This window comes from Lissotriton helveticus, chromosome 9 (genome assembly GCF_964261635.1).
Source record: "Lissotriton helveticus chromosome 9, aLisHel1.1, whole genome shotgun sequence".
NCBI lineage: Eukaryota > Metazoa > Chordata > Amphibia > Caudata > Salamandridae > Lissotriton > Lissotriton helveticus.
This window is the reverse complement of record NC_136070.1, coordinates 935,716,293-935,736,872: the sequence shown is the minus strand read 5'-3', so window position 1 is coordinate 935,736,872 and position 20,580 is coordinate 935,716,293. Positions and strand designations below refer to the sequence as shown.

General features: G+C 45.1%; 1 protein-coding gene across 2 annotated transcripts in view; it reads right to left on the bottom strand.

Moving 5' to 3' along the window:
* Nucleotides 1-20,580, bottom strand: part of LOC144782035 (protein ABHD14A-like) — a 98,830-nt gene that overhangs the window by 57,282 nt on the left and 20,968 nt on the right. For both annotated transcript variants that reach the window (XM_078661164.1, XM_078661165.1), the window contains one exon: nt 10,996-11,299. In XM_078661164.1, the coding sequence (XP_078517290.1) occupies nt 10,996-11,299 (304 nt within the window). The remainder of the gene's footprint in view (nt 1-10,995; nt 11,300-20,580) is intronic.

Here is a 20,580-nt window from a genome sequence, read left to right as displayed (position 1 = left end):
GGGAAACCGTCCTTACAAGGGAAACCCTCTCCATAAGACAATTTTTGACTTTTATTTGACGCTCACCCTGTTGCGTTGGACCCAAGGATTTTGTGTGTATTGGAGTCTTCAACTGGGGAGTGTGCTCTCGCTGGTCCATCATAACTCTTCAAGCCCCCCTTTGTGTGTATACGGTTCAGTCGAAGAGCCAGGTCTTAAGGTCCCTCAGAAACTGGGTCAACGACATGGATTGCCTAAGGTGCTTGTAATGTTTATAATTGTAAGCTACACCTCACTGATGACGTCTAATGAGACAATAATGCATCTTGTATTGCTTCTGTGTGTAGGGAAGGTGTGACCTAGTAGATCAGCACTGCATTACTCCTATTGGAGTGATGTCAGATCAGTTGGCACATAGTTGTGCCTCCATCATTAAGATGTCTATAGTACTAAAGAAGGGACTATTGCAAAGTTTGAATGGCATGAATAATATGATGCATTTATTCTTTAGTTCTTATGAATGACTATACCCGTAGAAGTGATTCAGAATGCATTGCTACTCAACTTCTCCCCAAAGGTACTTTTGTGTCATGTGCCGTTTTATGGCTAACACTATGTCATAATAGACCTGAAAAAATATAACATGATTTAAATCTCACCGTGTACTTTCATTGATCCACATTCTGAGTGAGATTTCAAACATCCCAGTAACACAGAATATCAACTAATTTACACAGAAAATCTAGGACAACACACAGCTGACGGAATGCTTCCATATTCAAATTCTCACCGCATACACCCTACAAATAAATAACTACTGTGATCTCCACTAAAAATCTTTTATCCCCACTTCCCTTACTTTTGTCGTCTCCTCACACTCTCCTTCCTTTCTCCTCTCTTTGCCTGTTCTACTGCATCTTGCTGTAGGAACAGAGGATCTGCTTCTTATGGTTACCCCCACTTTTTGCTTCATGTGATACTGTTCTTGACTAGTCGGACTGGGATCCTGCTAATCAGAACCCCCGGTCTATCTACTTTCTCCCTAAACTGTCATGTTATGTAGTTAGGTACACTCCAGATTGGATACTGGCGTACCCTTGCAGTCAAGTACCAAGAGCATAGATCCCCAGAGGACTCCGATGGGCTGAAGCATGTATTGTGCCACCGATGAGACGCCATGCAAAATGGAACTACAGGCCTGCCATTGCAGTCTGTGTAAGTTGATGCATTCACCACTTACTTAAGATATAGGCTTACTGTATCTAAGGGTAACCACACTTAAAACCTCAGTCACCCATATAGCTGGCCTTAACAATCCTGAAGGCAAGGTGCTTGGTTCTAAGTGAGCGGATGACACTGCATGAGCAGGACACCCCTGCAGCCTAAGGAGTCAATTTTCCCAGGTTGTTAGTGCTAGTGCTGCAGCCATTTATGACCTATAGAGTGACATTATGCGACCGCGCGATGACTAACTCTAAAACGGCTGAAAGTAACCCTATCGTGTTTGGTGTCAAACATTGTGGTAGGATTCTATCCCTCAGAAACAAGCTTTGTGAGGTCCCTGGTGTTCCCGGTACCTGCCTTCTAGTCCCGGGCAGCCAAAAATGGTTGCAGCAGACTAGAGACATATTTCTGCCCTCCTGCTGCCGAGCCAAGCTCAAACAGAGGAAGGTGGAAGAATAGGCATCCTGTCACAGGGAGGTGTGACCACCTCCCAGACAGGATTTAGTGTATTAGGCCTGGGTGGGTGTGCTTGCCAGCGAGCGAAAGTCTGCATTAGGGGCATATTTGGTGTCCCGGTGCATAGTCCAGTTCAAACCAGTCCTGGGAGCCGTTGGCTCTTGCTCTTGCTCTTGCGCGAAACTGGACAAAAGACATGGGAGTAACCTCCAAACTGTCCAGACCCTCCCCTGGGAGGGCCCCTGAATCTGTCCAATCCTCTCTGGTGGGTACAAAAGGGCTTACCTGGCTGTAGGACCTTAGATTCGACGTGGACAAGATTCTGATCAAGAAACCACTGACCTTCGACAGTCTGGACACTCTGGACTTCGTTTGGGCCTGACTTCGTATCCCTCTCAGTCAAAGCATCGTCTGTGTCCTTGCACCATACAGGCTCTGTGCAGGACCGGTTGTGCATCAAGGACAACCGAAGACATCTCCCTTGGAGTGAAGGAGTCAGTCCCCTGCAACAGCAGGCACCACATCACGATTGACCGGTATTCTGCTCCTGATCTCCCATGGACTACGAAGGCTACAGCAACACAGGAAGTGGTTTTCTACGTCCTTCGAGGTCTGAGCTGCCCTCTCACCAAGTTTGAGGCCAGAATCCCTCGTGGTGGCTGCAATACCCGTACCCCTGTACACCGTGTTCATTTGCAACTGTATATGCTTGTTGGCGTTTCCTGAACAAGTGCACTGGACTCCAAGTAGCCCCAACCTCTGGCACCATTTCCTACAAAGAACTCTGGCCTCCTCGCAGCGGGCACTTCGTGGACCTGCTGCTTTGTGAAATTGCTGGAGGTCCCCTCGCCACTCCTGTGCTTCTGGCCTGTGGGTCCTCTTGAGAGTCAATACTGCTTTTCTTGGGCTCACCTGGTTGCTCCAGATTTGCCCTGACTCCCATGTGTTTGGCGAGTCTTCTGGATCTTGCTGGTCGGAACCGTAACCTTTCTTGACAGTCTACATCGGTTGCCGTTTCCAAGGCTTACTGGTGCTCCCACCGGACACCGGCCCCTCAGCACTTGACATACTTCGTGGGACAGCTCACATCCAGCTCCTGGTCGTTCGCATTGTCTCCTGGTCCCTGTGGCTGCAGAGTAAAAAAAAAAACTCAACACACCTGAAGCCCCCAACATCGGTGGACATTCGTCTACCGCACCCCTGGTCCCTCCTCAGTGACCCAGACTCTGTCCCCTCTGCTTTCAGGCACTCTTCACCAAGAATCCACCTTTAGATTCCAACGGACACTTTTCTTCTTTCCACCAGTGGCTCTTCTTCGAAGTCCACCACAGAGATCAACAGCGGTTTCCGAGGCCACTTCAGAACTATGCAACCGGCTTCCCAGGGATAGGTAACTCTGATACTACGATATCCACGGGTGGGGTGGTTCTCCAACCTCCCAACTTCCACGGGGTTTCTTCGAAGTACACTGGGAAGGGTCCTTAAACTTTAAAACTTCAACCGCGACTTCCCCATAGAATTGTACAGAGCACGCAATCGGTACCAGCGATTCTACATCCTCTAGACACTGTCTTGACTCGAGTTGTGGTTCTTATACCACTATTTTAGTATATGGTCTGATCTCCACCTGGAGCACACTGTGTATTAGTGCTATTTACTATTGTTTCTATGCTACAGTATTGTGGTGTGCTTTATGAATATCTGCGTGTAGCATATACTGTGTTGTATTAGAGAGTGTTATATCAATAAATACATATTTTTAAAACTATCATGTGGGTCGCCTTTCATTTAATCAATACTATAAGTTTGCATTCTGGTAAAGCAAGCTGCTTAACATTCCTTCAAGACTAAGCCTGAAGGCTGCTCTCCACAGCTACCACTTGGATAGTTTTCTAAGGTTATCTTTGACCTCTTAACCCCTTCCACGCTAATGACAAAGCCAGCTCGTCATGGGCGTTACCTGCGCTACGCGCATGACGAGCTGGCTTTGTCATGTAAAGTGTGATTTATGAGCCTTCAGCGCACAGCGGGAAAACCCGCTAGCGCTGTAGTGGTTAAATCACCATAAGTGTTTTTGTACTGGTGCAAGGTGCCCACTTTAATTAGTGTTATCCAACATAGGGATTCTACCATGTATTATGTGAATATATATGCACCTATGTGTGTGCTGCTATTTTTATATTTATTTGAAGTGTTTAGTCATACGTGAAAAATGGTGCAAAAGGATCAGAGCTCCTTCTCTCAATTTGTGGGAAGAGCAATGTTTCAAAAAATTGTAAAATACCCCTCACACACTGAAACCTGATTCAGTGTCATGCTTCATCATTGGGGTCTTCCAGCCCATCTACAGGACGGGGTGTGCAACGACTTACGTAGACGCAGGAGCACTTTATTCAGTGATTGGCGAGTAGGTGTAGTGCATGGGATCGTGAAAAGAAAATGTGAGATGGTTAAAAATTCTCTGGCTAGTGGAACGAAAAAACGTTGTATTCCCTGGCTGACAATAGTAAAAATGGGGAGGTGTAGGTGGTGTACTATAATGAGACACCTCCTACAAGGTCGACATGCTTCAGAAGCCATCCCCTTGGCTTTCTTCCTCAGGACCAAAAGAACTATCCCTGTAACACTCAATGGGTGATAGAATAAATGTACATATGCTTGATAGTCACAAACACTGTCCTTTGTTACCTGTTATGAGAGTAGAAAAATATACCACTTGTATATCTTAAGAACCTGAAAAGAAAAATATTTTGGATAAATCATGGCTTTCATTATTTATCTTTTCTATTCACATCACCATCACAAGGAAAGTTTTAAGCTTTTTTGTGATATATTTCTCTTGTGCAACCCGGTTGTATGTAATGGTACCATTTGGTAAGTATCCTCTGCTCATAAATCTAAAAGAACACTCCTTGTGATTTCTAGTGCCCAGTATCACATTTAATCAATACTCTTTCATACATATGTATCTCCTAGCAAGATACATCCTATGTTACAATTCATTCATATATAAAGGAAGTATTTGTACACTCCTATTGTGCCCCAAAAGGTTACAGATTGATGTTCACAGCAACTGAGCACTCTCATTCATACTCCCATGATGAGCTTTGGAAAAATAGGAGATGTTTAGCAAAAGTCTGTGCACTCGTCCTTTTTAAAGTGTGATCTCATGGTGTGTCTTTTTTTTTTTTTTTTTAATAGTATTCATGCACTCAAAAGGACGTTCCATAGTAATACTGATGCCCTGTTGGTGGAAATACAGACCACAGAAGCCCATTTCAAAACCACCATTACGGGGTTCAAGAAGAGACTCGATGAGCTCAATAAAGAACAAAATGAGTTCAAAGAGAACCTGGCCCAATCCAAATCACAAAAGCTACAGAAAGATCTTAAAAGATGGTCCTACGCCAAAGTCTATCCCTACTCTACTCCTGATTTTACCCCTTCTGCAAGTGCAGGATACAATTCCGATACTTCAGTAGATTCTAATACCAGTGGTTCCAGCTCTGAGAGTACTGGGAAAAGACCTAGAGGGAGGGGCAGAGGCAAAGGACGAGGGTGGGGGCAGCAACAATTTTCAAACGAATATCACCCGCCAAATTGGGGAGCACCATTCCCTCAACAAACAATGGGCCCGTATCATCCCAATCCATTTCAGGCACCATTCCCTCCCATGATGGGCTGGAACCCACACTTCATGCCATATCCACATTTCAACCCCCAAGGATACCCGCATCCTTTTCAGGACAGAGGCAGGCGGGGCAACCGGGGGAGGCAGAAAGGTTCCAACCAAGTACATTGGGATATGCCAGAGGGAACAGGGGATCTCACCCACACAACACCAATAGATCAGAGACCGGGGCCCAGCAACGCGAAACCCTAGTGGTTAACTTATCCTCTCATAGCCTTTCCCAACCTGAAACACAAGTCTTGGAAAAAGGACTAGGTTTTATCCCTACTCCGAAGCTTGATCGCTTTAAACTCCATTGTGAGCTGAGCCAATTTTTTAGGAAACTACGCCTAAAGAATTTCTTTGAATCCACTGAAAGAGACCAAGCGGAAGGGCTCGAAAGTGAAACCGATTTTAAACTTAAATAGACTTTCACACCACCCCCACACACAGTCACACCAGAGATTCTGGCGTTTGAGCAGGCTGTGTTTAAGGAAGTGGAAAAGTTGCAAGAACCTACCCCTTTTAAGAACCTAACCACTGATGAATTTAAGGCCATCCAATCCTTAAAAAAGAACAAGGACATTATCATCAAGAGTGCGGATAAGCGGGGAGGGATCGTGATCCTAAACAAAAAAAGACTACGAAACTGAGTGTCGACGACTTCTGAGTAATGTCGTTAATTACATCCCCCCTACAGTGGACCCAACAGATGACCTGAGAGATGAAATCTGCGAACTTGTGTCAACGGCAGAAAGGGATGGCTGGATCACTAAAAAGGAGGCAGACTTCTTGACAACATCGGAGGGACGAGTACCGTACTTTTACGTACTACCGAAAACACATAAGAATGTGCTACCTCCCCCCGGTAGACCGATTGTCTCCGGATTGGGCTCACTTTTGGAGCCCCTCTCACAATATTGTGATTTTTTTCTAAGACCCATTGTGCAATCTACCAGTACCTACCTCAAGGACACAAAGAGCTTCCTATTTCTACTCAACACAATCACCTTGCCCAATGACTCGTGTTTCCTTGTCTCGATGGACATCGAGAGTTTGTACACCTGCATTCCGCAGGACGAGACCATTAAGGTGGTCAAGGAAGCACTAGATCAAGCGGTCTGGAATTTTAACACCACCACAATTTTTTTGAACACGATGGGAAGATCTATCTACAAGCAACAGGGACTTTGATGGGCAGCACATTTGCCCCATCGGTGGCAGGGCTCTACGTTTTCGAGTCAAAACACATCCTGAATCCCAGGAACCCATACGGCAATAACATCGCCGTATGGCGACGTTACATAGACGACGTGTTTATGATTTGGCAAGGTGATGAGACCACACTCTTCGAGTTCTTTTCCTGGGTTAATACTTGCGATGACCACCTGAGATTCACCCACGAACACTCCCGTGATCAATTAACTTTTTTGGATGTCACCGTCAGGAGGGAGGGCAACCGGCTTGAGACTGAAACCTTTTACAAGCCAACTGCAAAAAACAACTTATTACATTTCACCAGTTACCACCCCCGGGCCCTACGCGAAAATCTTCCGTATGGGCAATATTTGAGGATACGGCGAAATTGCAGCAATTTGTCCACCTACAAACAACAAGCTAACGCGTTGACCGTCAAATTGGTAAACAGAGGATACCCGAAGGGGATAATAAACAAAAGTCAAAAGAGGGCCAGAAACCAACAAAGGGATGTTCTGTTGGAAGATACTCCACCGACAGAAAATGGGGAAATCCCTTTAACATGTGTGACAACGTTCAACCCACTATCAAATGCAGTGAGCAAATGCATATCCAGAAACTGGAGAATCATCACCAGCAACAAGACACACTGGCAGAAGCCTCTTTTCTCGTATAAAAGGACTACAAGTCTTAAAGACGCCCTGGTCCATATGCGACCAAGGGAGGAAAGAAGAAACAACAACCAGACACCGAGTGTTCCTAATGCATGGGGATTACCACCAGTCACAGGACATCACCCATGTGGGAATTGCAATATTTGCCATCTCACTTCACACACCAAGTCCCTTGATCTGACAGATGGCACACGCTGGGAACAACGCAGCCACACTAATTGTAACACCTCGAATGCAGTGTATTTGATTACTTGTAGATGCAGATTACAATACGTGGGGATGACAACCAGACGCATAAAAATCAGAATATGCGAACACCGTAGCAATATACGGTGTAAAAAATCAACAACAAAATTGACATCCCACTTTCTACAAACCAATCACACAACAAATGACTTAGAATGGACTATCCTCGAGCACCTGGAAAATAGTTCTGAGTCCTCATTATTTGAGAAGGAACAACGCTGGGTGTACCGCCTGGGTACTAATAAAACGGGCCTCAACGACGACATACCATGGGGCAGTGTGTTAAAGTGATAGATTTGCTAAGTTCCAGCTTTGTAGTAACCCCCTTCTCCTTGGTTCTCTATGTCTGCGGTTACTACCTCTATGTCTGGGGTTACTACTTCTGAGTACCAGCGTGTGAGTTCTTAGTAATCAATCCACCATCCATAGAGACAGAGTTAACATCGGATGGGCTGACATATGTCCGCAGATAATAATTTCCATCTAGGTTCCACATACTCCCTCTGAGGCGGTGAACCGCCTGTCCACCTACTAGTCTCATGGTCATGTTACCATACTAACAGACTATGGGATAGTTATTTTCCTCGACTAGCAGGAATGTCCATCCAATCTTGACTGTATATCCCACGCTATTTGCGTACATATTTGAAGGCTGCCCGTTGTTTAGAACAGTCTAAATCACATAAAGTTCAATATTTGGTAAACCCTCTCCTTTTGACAACCCTAGCCCCTTGAATTTCCAACAATCAGGGCAGGTCAAGCCCAAAAATTATTTTTGCTTTTAAACATTTTTTTGCTTTTGAACTGGGAACCATCTATTCGGGTTTGTGGAGTTTCGAGACGTCGAACGCGTCATACAGGGTTCTAAATTAACAAATTCACTTTTACCCGTTTAGCAGTATTATTCCCATTATTGGCAATTAATTAGGGCGAGCAGACCCGTACTACATCTGTGTGAGAACCGGGGTTCGAACCAGCATCGACATCCATTCCCCGGGCCCGTGTAGCTTTAAGGCGCTCGGGCGCGTCATTCTGCCTACGACGTCATCCACCCACGAGGGCCCGCCCTACCAATCATGCACTGCTGCTTTTAAGCCAACCCCTCCATGGCTCCGGCACTCCCGGAAGACAGCAGCCGAGAGCAGGTACACTGAGGGGAGCCGCGGATGCCAAAGTAAGTCTTTGCTGCCACCCCCTCTCATGTATTTTTGACCCTTTGATCTTTTAACCCGTACTGACTCCCTGCGGGCTCCCGCGCCCCCCTTCTTTTCCATTAGACAAACACCGCGTGAAGAAGCCCTACGCTGTCTTTACCGAAGGGGCGCGACTATGCCTCTAAGGAAGTGAGTTTCCTAGCTTTTCATGAGATCTGTATTTGCTTCGTATTTCTCCCGCTTTTAGAGGGGAGTTCCCTGTCATCTCCGTGTTCTTGATCTTAATCCTTTGTAAATATAAAACATCTTTAAACACTGCGTTTTAACCGAACGTTTCACAATTGAGAAACGATTACCACAATTGCTTGTCATGATTTATTAGCTAAGCAATTACTTGATGCCGGTCCCATTGTATGGAGGGTCATTCAGGTTAATCTAGGTGCACCCATCGCCAGAGCCTGGGGTAGCACCTCACAGTTGGTGTGATATAAACTCAATATTACGCCTATACCTGCTCATTTAAGAGACTAATGCCATAAATTGCATCTTACTTATGAAATTAATTATGTAATTTCTCCTCATGTATGTTTTTTGTCTGTCTCTTCTCTCCCTACAGGATTCTTTTGTATCCCTACTGAATTTGTAGTGGGTTACTTATGGAAACCATCTGGTTATTCCACACTGTATATATTTTTCACACTTAGAGCCTCTCGGGAGGGTACGCCTTAGTGTGCGCACACCACCGGAGGACTTTTGCGTAGGTCCTGAAGAATGCTGAGCTAATTGCAAATTGACAGCAGAAACATGTTGACCAACTTTTGATCTTAATTAGGACTTCGGTTCCTTAACTTAGAACCTGGGGAGTCCGCCCACTTTGTTTTTATTCAATGCAGGTTGGCCATTATTAAAGAATGTTGTAAAGGCACTACCTTTGCATTTTTTAATACACTTACACATTCACGTTTAGTCACCTCCTGATTTGGGCACTATTGCACTCACCACATCCTGCTCCGCTGTAACCAGGCGTCGTAGCACGCTGGGGGGGACATTCGGTCACCCCAGCGGGGACCCAATGATGAAGCATGTCACCAACTAGTGGTGAGTGAGGGTCCTTCTAATAAGTAAGGTCATTTCCCTCCTTTTGACACTGGGTGACCAGTAAGCCCACCAGGTTTCTTCCCTAGAGGAGGACCCTAAGGGGCGTGCATAGGGAGACAGAGAGACTTTCGCTGTGTGCATGCACGTGTGTGAGCATTGATCGCATGTGCAGCACATAGCGGAATAACATCATGCCTCACTAGTTCATTTTTGTTAGCACTTTTATCACAGTCACTCCTTTGTTGTTTATATAGTAATACATACTTTAGAATTTAATCGTTATTGCTCAATGAGCTCACACGAGCGGTGTAGGGCGCCTTCAAATAGACAATGCTGAAAGGAGCGCGATCACCAAAGGTAGTACCTTCTCGTGGCTCGTCGGAACCTAACTGAGGCTTGCCAGATCCCGGTGTTTTAAAGTGCAAGGAGGCATGCTTGATAGGAAACAGGTGAGGCTGGAAGCACTAGACCTTGAAATTTCAAAGATGGCCACCAGTAAATGGACCAAAAACAGGGTTCATTTTGATCCACTTCCTGTTGGAACGATTAATACTGAATCGGTTGAAAAAGCAAGTATATATTTGTTTTGAGGCTTATCATGGAGGAGTTTTAAAAGGGGCCAAATGGAGGTTGAATTCAAAGGAATTATTAAACAAAAAACAAATTGTTACCCTAGAGGTGCACTTTAATTAGTGGACAGCATATACCAAGCCAACGTCTCACACTTGCTCTTCTCCATTAATTCCCATTTCTAGTCATGCTTTTTTCTATTTTTTCATTCATGTTCAAAGTTTTCCAGAACTGGTCTCTTCTCTTTTCTTTCAGTCTTTACCCCCTTGTTGCTTTGCCAGTCTTCCCTGTCCAAACTCAACCGTTCTTGTGCTGTGTTTTTCCTTTCTATATTACTTTTCCTTTCTCCTTTCTTTTGCAGTCTCTAATTCCCATATATTTTTCTAAATATACCCACTCTTAATCACTCTCTATTTTCAAGAGCTTTCCGTTGCTTTTTTAATTGTGCAATGCTTGCTGTGTCTGACTATCCTTCCCATGCCTGACAAGGTCTTCTCCTGTGCATGAATGTACATGCACTACCTTTATACACACACACACACACACACCAATGATGTGATTGTGCTCCTAATTTTTGAATGGAGAGAAACCGGCCACCAGACTGCAGAGGGAAGAAATTGTACAATAACTAACTTTTGCTCAACCCTCCTTCGTCACCAAACAACTTGCTTATTATCTTGTGTGGCTACATGGGACTCTTGGACGGCAAATGGCAGAGCACACTCACCTGTTTGCCTTCCTCCCCACTGCATCATTTACCGGGACCGCCTCTATGTAGAAGGTAGGAGAGTCACCAGCGGTCTTCCCAGTAAGCAGGCTGACATTACTCCGAGGAGGAGGAGGAGGAGGCGGAGGAGCTGCACGGGCCTCCACACGTGCATCCATGCTGTCCTTCGGGGGACTCAGTTCACCAGAGATTGAAGAGGACTCCTGCTGAATGGCAGGGAGCAGAAGGTACAGCAGGAAGGAGACCAGCAATCCCAATCCAAGGAAGGCCAACCTGCTGCGGATCATCGCAAGGCTCATTCGGTCTGCAAGAAAGCAAAACAATAAGAACTTGTGCATGAAGACTTTCAAGCAGAGAGAGGGCCCACACTTCACATCCACCATTACTTGGACCCACTGAGTGGTGCAACACAATGCATGAACTCCAAAGCTACTAGATTTGGACTAAGCTTATTCAATGACTATAAAATAGATGTTCACGCAAAGCAGTCTAAATTTTCGAGACCCCCACTTTAGTAGTCCTTTCCATAGCAACAGAAATCGCCATTGTTTACTCCTAAACCAACTCTAGCCTCTCTCTTCCTGCGTTTCCAAATTTCACACTGTAATAGAGTCCTCAAACAAGCCATCTACAATCTAACAAGAATGATTCAGTAGCAATGCTCCTTGGGAGTACAAGCTAAACCGGTTTCTACACAGAAAATTTCACAGAACATTTTGAAACAAATACGGTTTACCTCTAAGCAACAGGGATGTGAAATTCCTATAGTCCAACGTCCGGGACATATTGTTCGGGGTCATGGGCAACAAGTTTTCATGTGTATTTTGTCCTTGGGACTAGAAGCCCAACCCCCTACAGCAGAAACCCTTTGGCTGCCAGTTTGTAGTTCCACAATATGGATCAGGGAAAGGCATTGCCAGCAGTTATGGTAATATTTGTGCCCATGTGTTAATGCTGTTCAAACTTGTATTGATGGTTCATTAATGCAAAGCCTTTATTATTAGGGTGAGCACTCCAAGTAAATGTGGTAAGCTCAGACTGCACTCCTGACAGTGATTCCAGTATAAAAATGTGTACACACGTTATCAATGTTTAGCAATATGAGGCTATGTGTAATGCTCCCAGAGTGCTCTCTGAATAGATGCAAATATTTGCAGAAGCTTGAAGTCAAGATTGATGATTCTTTGCTTTCAAAATAAAATGTTCACAAAAAAATGCAACAACTTTTCGCTAAACTACTGTAAAATTTTAGATACCATTTCTTTGCAGCATCATTTAGTAAAATGTGTTGACGTAGGCTAGTATTTCCCCAAAATATTCATAATGGAAAATCAGTGTAACCAGTTTTAATAAGATTATGGGAAACATAAAACCCAAACAAGCATTGGTAAAGCCAGTAGGTCTGAAATAGTTGGTCAGCCTTTTGGTTTTGCCAATGTGCAACTTGTTTTGGCATGGCTTTTGTAAAACCTTATTGATGTAGGAGCTGGCGGGCCCTCACCATTATAACAAACATTGGCAAAAGCAAAAATAGTTTTTGGAGCTTCACTGAAACCTACAGATACGCCATGCGTTAATGCCAGTAATTGAGCCAGGGTCGACTGTCCCGGACTCCTCGCCTTTGGAGGACCGACTGCTCACGGACTTCATGCAAACCGGCGCCACCTCACTTACTTATCGCAAGTTACTGAATAATCTTCCAGACCCTTTGCTCAAATTAAAAGAGAAGTGGGAAACTGAACTAGGCGCCATGGATGAGACGGACTGGAACGCCGCAATGGCGTCACCACGAGAGGCGGGCGTCTCGGCTCGGTTCAGGCTGATACAATTAAAGATATTACACAGGGTGTACTACACCAGAACCACCTTACATAAAATACACAGGGCAGAAAACCCGTATTGTCTTAGAGGGTGTGGAGAAGAGAGGACATTGTTGCACACACTTTGGGAATGTCCGGCCATCCTGGGATACTGGCGACAAGTCATGCGCACCATCTCCCAAGCTCTTGAGACCTCACTGACGCCGGACCCGCGTGTGTGTCTGCTGAATATGTGGGAAGGGACTGACCTGACGCATCAGAAGCGGCAATGGGTCACAATTGGGAACATGGTGGCCAAGCGAGACATTGCACAGAGGTGGGGGGGTGGCGGAAACACCTACGCTAGCACTGTGGTGTAGGACGATGGACAAACTCATGATGACTGAGCGTGCAGTATATAAAATGAGAGCCAACCCTCGTAAATGGAACATGGTCTGGCAGGCATGGAACAGATATAGAGGGGACTTATGCGAACCTCTTCCTGAAGAGGAATTGGATAGTTCGGGGGACGAAGAAGAGATGGATGAGTGAGGCATTGGGAGATGGGGGGGGGATTGGGAGAGGAGAGGGACCGAGCACCAGAGGTGCCACTTGGCCTGGAGTCCGGAGGGGGTGGGATGACTGCTCTGGAACCTTGAACCGATTGGTGACAACTAGGATACATGGTTGTGATTCTTAGTAACTATTTGATCTTTATGAGTCTCAAGTTGTGTTGAATTAACATAAAAGTAAGACAACGCATGCTCCACAAATATTCTTTGATTGCCTTATGTACTTTACCAACCTTTGCTGCCGGACCGGAAGATTGTCGGCTAAATAGCTGTGTAATATCGTAGATCTGATACCGAATGAGAAGCGGCAGACAATTGGTCCACTGAACTGTGTAATGTATTAATGGCAAATATAAATAAAGTCTTACACCAAAAAAAAAATAATAATAATAATCGTTTTTGGTCTCAAAAAGCAGACATTGCCACAGTAGTTCCTGGCACTGAACAAAACGACTGTGTCGATATGCTCCTTGTGAAAGAACAGAATGCTGTCACTCACAGAGAAACTAGCAGCTAGACAGAATTTTATTAAACACAAATGGACACGTCAACGCCAGACCTAATTAGGGGCCCAATTATTAAATAAAGTCTCAAAGGTGCATCCATGTCCTTGCATTAAGTGCAGATATACAGCTTTCATGAATACACAAGACTTTACAGAAGTAGGGCAAGATATAGTACTCCTAGAAAATATTTGTTAACTGCATTTTATCATGAGCAAATTTGCAGGTGTAGATTTGCTCATGCGAAAATCGTAGTATTTGCAAGTTCCCTTTCCATCCAACCATTTTTTCCCCAACCCTGGAAAAATGTGCAAGTTCCCTTTCCCTCCAACCACTTTTTCCCAACCCTGGAAAAGTTTATTTCTGTCATTGTCAGGAATAAATTTCCTTTCACGGTATGGTAAAAGGTTAGAGAACAGTTGGTAAAAACCCTTAAAACATGCAAGTTAGTAGGTTTGCACAAAAGGGCATTTCATTCCTGAAACTATTGCTTTCCATTACCTTCAACCCTGGTATGTATATCCGCGGAAAAGTGGCTACATAAGGAATTTGCTAGTATTCAAACCCTACTAAGGAAGAAGCCCTGGCATATACCAAGAGGCTATTTCAGAGCTCTTATAAAATGAGATAGCTGCCATAATTTGTCTCTGCATTACATGGCACAAAAGGGACAAGTGGATTTTGTTCCAAGACAAATAGATTTATGAAGCAACTTGCTCCATGGACAAGTAGATATTTTATTCAATTCCACACCCCTGAAGCAACCAGTGCTGCCAACTACCGGAATATGTTTCAACTACAAAATGTTAATGGAAGGAAGATACTATGGAGTGTCCTCCGAACCAGATGTTGCAGGTAGTCCGCAATCTGTGGAAACTCTGATTTACGTGCAGATTTCCTTTTGGAAAGAAGGCATCAGCAACGAGAGTGCAAGGTAGATTCTGGTTCCTTATAGGTTCTCAGCAACAGAAAAGCACATTGCAGCTACATCAATACAGTCACACAAAGTGCCAAGAATCATGTACACACTGATATAAAGCTTTTGTGTTTTTTTTTTTGGTATTTCTAACAAAACTCTATTCTTCACAATTTTTTTGTTTAAAAAGCTTTATTTGAAAATATAGAAAAGTTGCAGATAAGAAAAAAGGAACAAGACAATGAGATATAATCATGAAATAGTCCATAGTGATATAAGGGAAAAAATAAATGTGAAATACACTACATTAAATTCTGCTCAATAAAGTAAAATATATCTCAAACTGCATGCCACAGGAATGAATTTACAATGATTGTGAAAATGCAGAAAAGCAACAACCACATACGTCATGAAGATACTGTAAGCCAAAATGCACGCTTGTCAAGGTATGTATTTGGTACACGTGAAAAGAAAGAAAAGCCAGTCAGGTACAACACTCTTCCAAACGCCAGTACCTCAAACGCTACTCCTTTTGGCCACTGCAAACACATTCAACTGCACCAAAAACCTAAAACAAGCTAGTTTACCATTGGGGGTAACCCAAAACACTGGTAAAGAGGGCAGCTTTTGGATATAACTTATATATGAGCTATTTGCCTGCCCTTTTCCGAACCAGTGGGAAGCATAGCTAGAGGCAAGCACACAAAAACAATTTAAATCTTACAACTCTCTTATCAGTGTACAGCTTACTGAATAAATAAGACACACCAATAAAGTTAATCTGTTGAAGTTCACTTTCCTTAAACTGCAGCCCACCCATAATGTGTTTATGGAATGAGGTCCCACTGGTACTGCAAAATTTAGGTTAGTTTTTTTTCCATATGCTGGGGAGGCGAAACATCTTAGAATTGTTCAGAAATGTTCTGATGTAACATATGGTTTTAAGAATAGCCTAGGGACCATTAAACAATGTTTAAATCTATTTTTAATTGGATATTGGCATAGTGACTTTATACCAGGTTTTATGAACCAAGCCTCAGCCTTTGATTACATCAATCAAAGGAAATTATGAGCAGTTTGTGAATTGGGAGGCGGAGTGTATCCTACTAACACAAGTTATTTGGCAAAATAAGATATGGTCCTGTAGGTTATGTTCCTGTTCCACCAGTTCATTGAGAACAGTGGCAGGTCTGCATGTTAGCTCCCATCTCAGTTTGGAAATAAAACAGAGGGATGATTGCCTGAGCCCTTCCATGATGGACCGTGGCCACTGCCCTCGTCCTTTATGCAGTTACTGCAGTGCTGGTGCCAGAAAAGGTAACATTCTTCACGTTACAACCAAGCACTGTGTGGAGTTTATGGAGCATAAGGATTTATGGAGTAATTCCCCAATTAATTTGATTAGCCACAAGAAATTGAAAAATAGGACCGTTGGGTGAAAGGTACTGCTGAAGAATGTTTTAACTACAACAAACACCTATGCGTTGATTTTGACTCCGTCGTCCGAGATTCCCCCATTCCCACCTCACAGACGCCAGGCTGAAGGGAATGCACCAACTGCTCTTGGCCTCTGTCAATTCGGCTTCATGAATCCACTGCGCGGCGTTTTGTGCTTTTGTTTTCGGAAGGGATTATCCGCCTCGGTGCCAAGGCCTTTAGTTGAACTGAAAGAGTGTCGGAGATAGTTGTTGTGTGACAGGGAGCCGAACTGAGGGATTACGCTGAGGAGGTGTTGTCGATGTCTGCTTGCATTGTTCTCAGGGTCAATACGCATCGGCCCTGTGTGCTGTGCTGTTTGGGGAGAGCGGGGACGCAGCGGGACTACCTGTCCCAGGAGGCTGCGAGGAGAGGACCGGCAGCCCCACCCCTTGGACACCGGGGATTTTGAAATACTTCTCGCGCCTCCCGCTTCGCGGGAGACGCATCGGCCCTGTGTGCTGTGCTGTTTGGGGAGAGCGGGGACGCAGCGGGACTACCTGTCCCAGGAGGCTGCGAGGAGAGGACCGGCAGCCCCACCCCTTGGACACCGGGGATTTTGAAATTCTTCTCACCCCTCCCGCTTCGCGGGAGACGCATCGGCCCTGTGTGCTGTGCTGTTTGGGGAGAGCGGGGACGCAGCGGGACTACCTGTCCCAGGAGGCTGCGAGGAGAGGACCGGCAGCCCCACCCCTTGGACACCGGGGATTTTGAAATACTACTCGCGCCTCCCGCTTCGCGGGAGACGCATCGGCCCTGTGTGCTGTGCTGTTTGGGGAGAGCGGGGACGCAGCGGGACTACCTGTCCCAGGAGGCTGCGAGGAGAGGACCGGCAGCCCCACCCCTTGGACACCGGGGAGGATATATTCAACGTCTCATTTCCGGCCCGCGGGCGGCGCCGGGCAAAGCCCGGGCAAAGGGCCGGCCCTCTAAGGCCCTCAGAGGCAAGGACGGGCTACTCCACCTGACCTTTCCATTGGATGAGGTATAGAGACGCACTTTACGTACTGACTTGCTCTGTACTGCTTATTGTCGCTTTTTCGGGGGTTTGTATACTAAACATGTCCGTTTGGGAGGAGCTCAATGCCCTGTGTGGCACCAAGTATGTCCTGGATGCATCACCCCCCCCACCCTCCCAACTATGAGCAATATATCTGACAGTTTAAATGGAAATCCGCGGGACCTACCTTTACCTTTAAACAATGGCAAAATTGAGTCCTTTGCTCTGTCTCGGGGTCCCAATATTAAAAGGAAGCATGATGGGGCAAATGTCAATGAGAAACAACCAAAAACTCTAAAGTTATGCACCAGCCCCACATCTTCCCCCTCTAATCCAACCACACCAATGGCGGATATGGATGTGGACAAAATAGATGATCCTGTACCGTCCTCCCAACTGACTTTGCTGGCTCAGCTAGAGCAACTGTTTCTATCTGTCATATCACCTTTGGTAACAAAACTTAATGACTTGGGGGACAGGCTGACTAGCATTGAGAAACAAATCAAAAGGAATTCCTCACCAACCAATAAGTTGGTAACACCCGCTTATCCTAATCCTCCCACTACCCCTGTAAAGTTTAAGTCAATTATACGTAAGAATGCCCAAACCAACATACTACCTCTTAATTCACCTACCGCAACAGGTCCCAGAGTGGCATTGAAACCTCTGTTAACTAATTACACAGTGGCCAGAGCCGTTCCAGTAAAAATGCCACATATTAACTTACCTCCTGAAGCCGCCCCATACGTGACTGTCCTCTCTGGGGTTCCCCCACTTAGCCAGGGAAAACACGAAAGATACCAGGACCTGCTAAATAAGGCTATTGTTTGGTTACAGAACAATAGACCTTTGCCACCTGATCTAGACGGTGGAATCCTGAGCGTCAGGAGGGTGGGGTGGATAGGTACGCTGCCCAAAAACACCTATGGGGACCTGGTGTTAATTAAATTTAAGAATAAGAACACCACCCCATACTTACGATCCTGGCTGCCCAACGAAGGAGATGGCCCCATTTGCATTTGTGACTTGCATGACTTCTACCCAAGTATCCCACACATTCCGTTACCCAGATTAATGGCTAAGAAATACAACCCCTGGGGAAGGGGACCCTGTGCATCTAGCGCCACTAACCATCTAGCCTTTAACAGATTTGAACCATGGCTTAAAAATTGTATTTTCTGATAACCAAATTTTAAGAGGCCACTCATGAGTACCAGCTCAATTGATACGGTTGTATGCAATTAACAAGTAAAGTGCCGACATAGGTTTGCCCGATGTTCTTCCCCTGTACATTAGCTATTTTGTGGCACTGTATGCATGACCCTTCTTGTTTCTTTTAGAGCGGTTATTGATTTGCTGATCCGTCATATCCATTTAATCCTGTTTTAATAGTTGATATTAACTTTATAATGAAATGTTAAGGTATGTATTTTTGTATTGTTGCTGCTTTTATGATTTTTTTAAACCAAAATCGAATAAAGCTAATCTGACTGACTGACTCCGTCGTTGACTCCTTTGCTGGTACAGAAGCAACAGCACCTAACCCAGACACACATAGCAATTCTTAGCTTTAAAATGAAGCATAGAGTAAAGCTATGAACGTCCACGATTCTTTTTGTTCTGTATTGCTGCACATAGAACAAAATAGGTTCCTAAGACTACTTCTAGCTCTTCCTCACACCCCCACCTCCAGAGCTTGCACCATCATGCCTGGAGATTGAACGGGGCAACCAGAGTACCTTCTCTCTCCCGTCTGACGTGGTGGATGTTATTTTATTGGCCAGGTGACACTCCACCAAGTCCATTTACTCCTATAGATGGTCAAGATTCGTTAATTGGTGTAGAGAGAGATCCATTTACCCTTTAAAAGGCCCACTTGTTGAATGTTCTTCAGTTTGCTTTTTCCTTGGCTCAGCAGGGTTGTGATGTGGCCACGGTTAAGGGTTATTTGTCTGCCTGATCAGCTTTTCTGTGTCTACCTGATCAGCCGTCTTCATTCAAGTCTCCTATCATTTTGAGATTTATCAAAGGCCTGACCAATAGGTTTCCGCCTACTCCCTTTGTTATGCCCCAATGAGATCTTAATCTTGTTTCGACTTTTTTGATGGGTTTCCCTTTTGAACCCCTTCATAGCTGTCCTTTGAGGCTTTTGTGTTTCAAAACAGTCTTTCTGGTAGCCATTACCTCAGCAAGGAGGGTGAGTGAGCTTCAAGCTCTTAGTTCAAAACCCCCGTGTTTGACCATATATGCTGAAAGGATGGTCCTCAGGACCAGGGCTGCTTTTCTGCCTAAGGTAGTTACTCCTTTTCATTTGGGGCAGTCCATAACTCTTCCTTTATTTTATCCGGCCCCTCACCCTTCCAAGGAGGAGGAGAGACTTCACCGCCTGGACCCTAAAAGAGCGGTAAGCTTTTATTTGGACAGGACAAAGAACTTACGTTTGGACGATCAGCTCTTTGTGGGCTATGTTGGACGCTCAAAAGGCAAAGCTGTGCACAAGCGCACTCTATCCAGGTGGATCATCTTGTGCATCAAGATCTGCTATGCTCTTGCTGGTAAGGAACCACCTGAGGGGATTAGAGCTCATTCTACTAGGACTAAGTCTTCCACCTCTGCTTTAGCCAGAGGTGTTCTTGTGTTGGACATTTGTAAGGAAGCCACCTGGGACTCCCTCCACACTTTCGCAAAGCATTATTGCTTGGATTCCGAGATGAGGAGGGAGGGCCATTTTGCGCGCTCTGTCTTGCAGGACTTTTTGGTATAAGGAAGGTGGACACCCTCCTCCGTGAGTGGGACTGCTGTGGGAATCTATTCATAAGGTGAGGAATCCACAGGCAGATGTATCCATTAGAAGAACAAGTTACTTACCTTCGGTAACGCTTTTTCTGGTGGATACAGTATCTGCCTGTGGTTTCCTCACTGACCCACCCTCCTCCCAGTTGTCGACCTTTGTATACCTTAAAGTATGCCTTATTTGGCTTGTTGTTTTATATTGTATCTTCTTTCTATCTGGTACATTAATAGGAAATGCTGATGTTCTTTAGCTTTCCTCTGTGATTTCGTACTGTGTATATTGGTTCAAATGTTGTGTACTGTGCATACTTTGAATCGGTTGTCGGTCCACCTGTTCGCCTCAGAGGCACGGAACAAATGGGTGGAACTGATGTCATCATGCCGACGAGGCTCTCTTATGGCTCAGGTGATGTCGTGCGGAGTCGCAAGCGGAGCAGACGTCCTCGTCGGCATAGAGAGCTAGGAAAAAATTCAGCGGAATGATGGCGCAGGGGATATTCATAAGGTGAGGAATCCACAGGCAGAT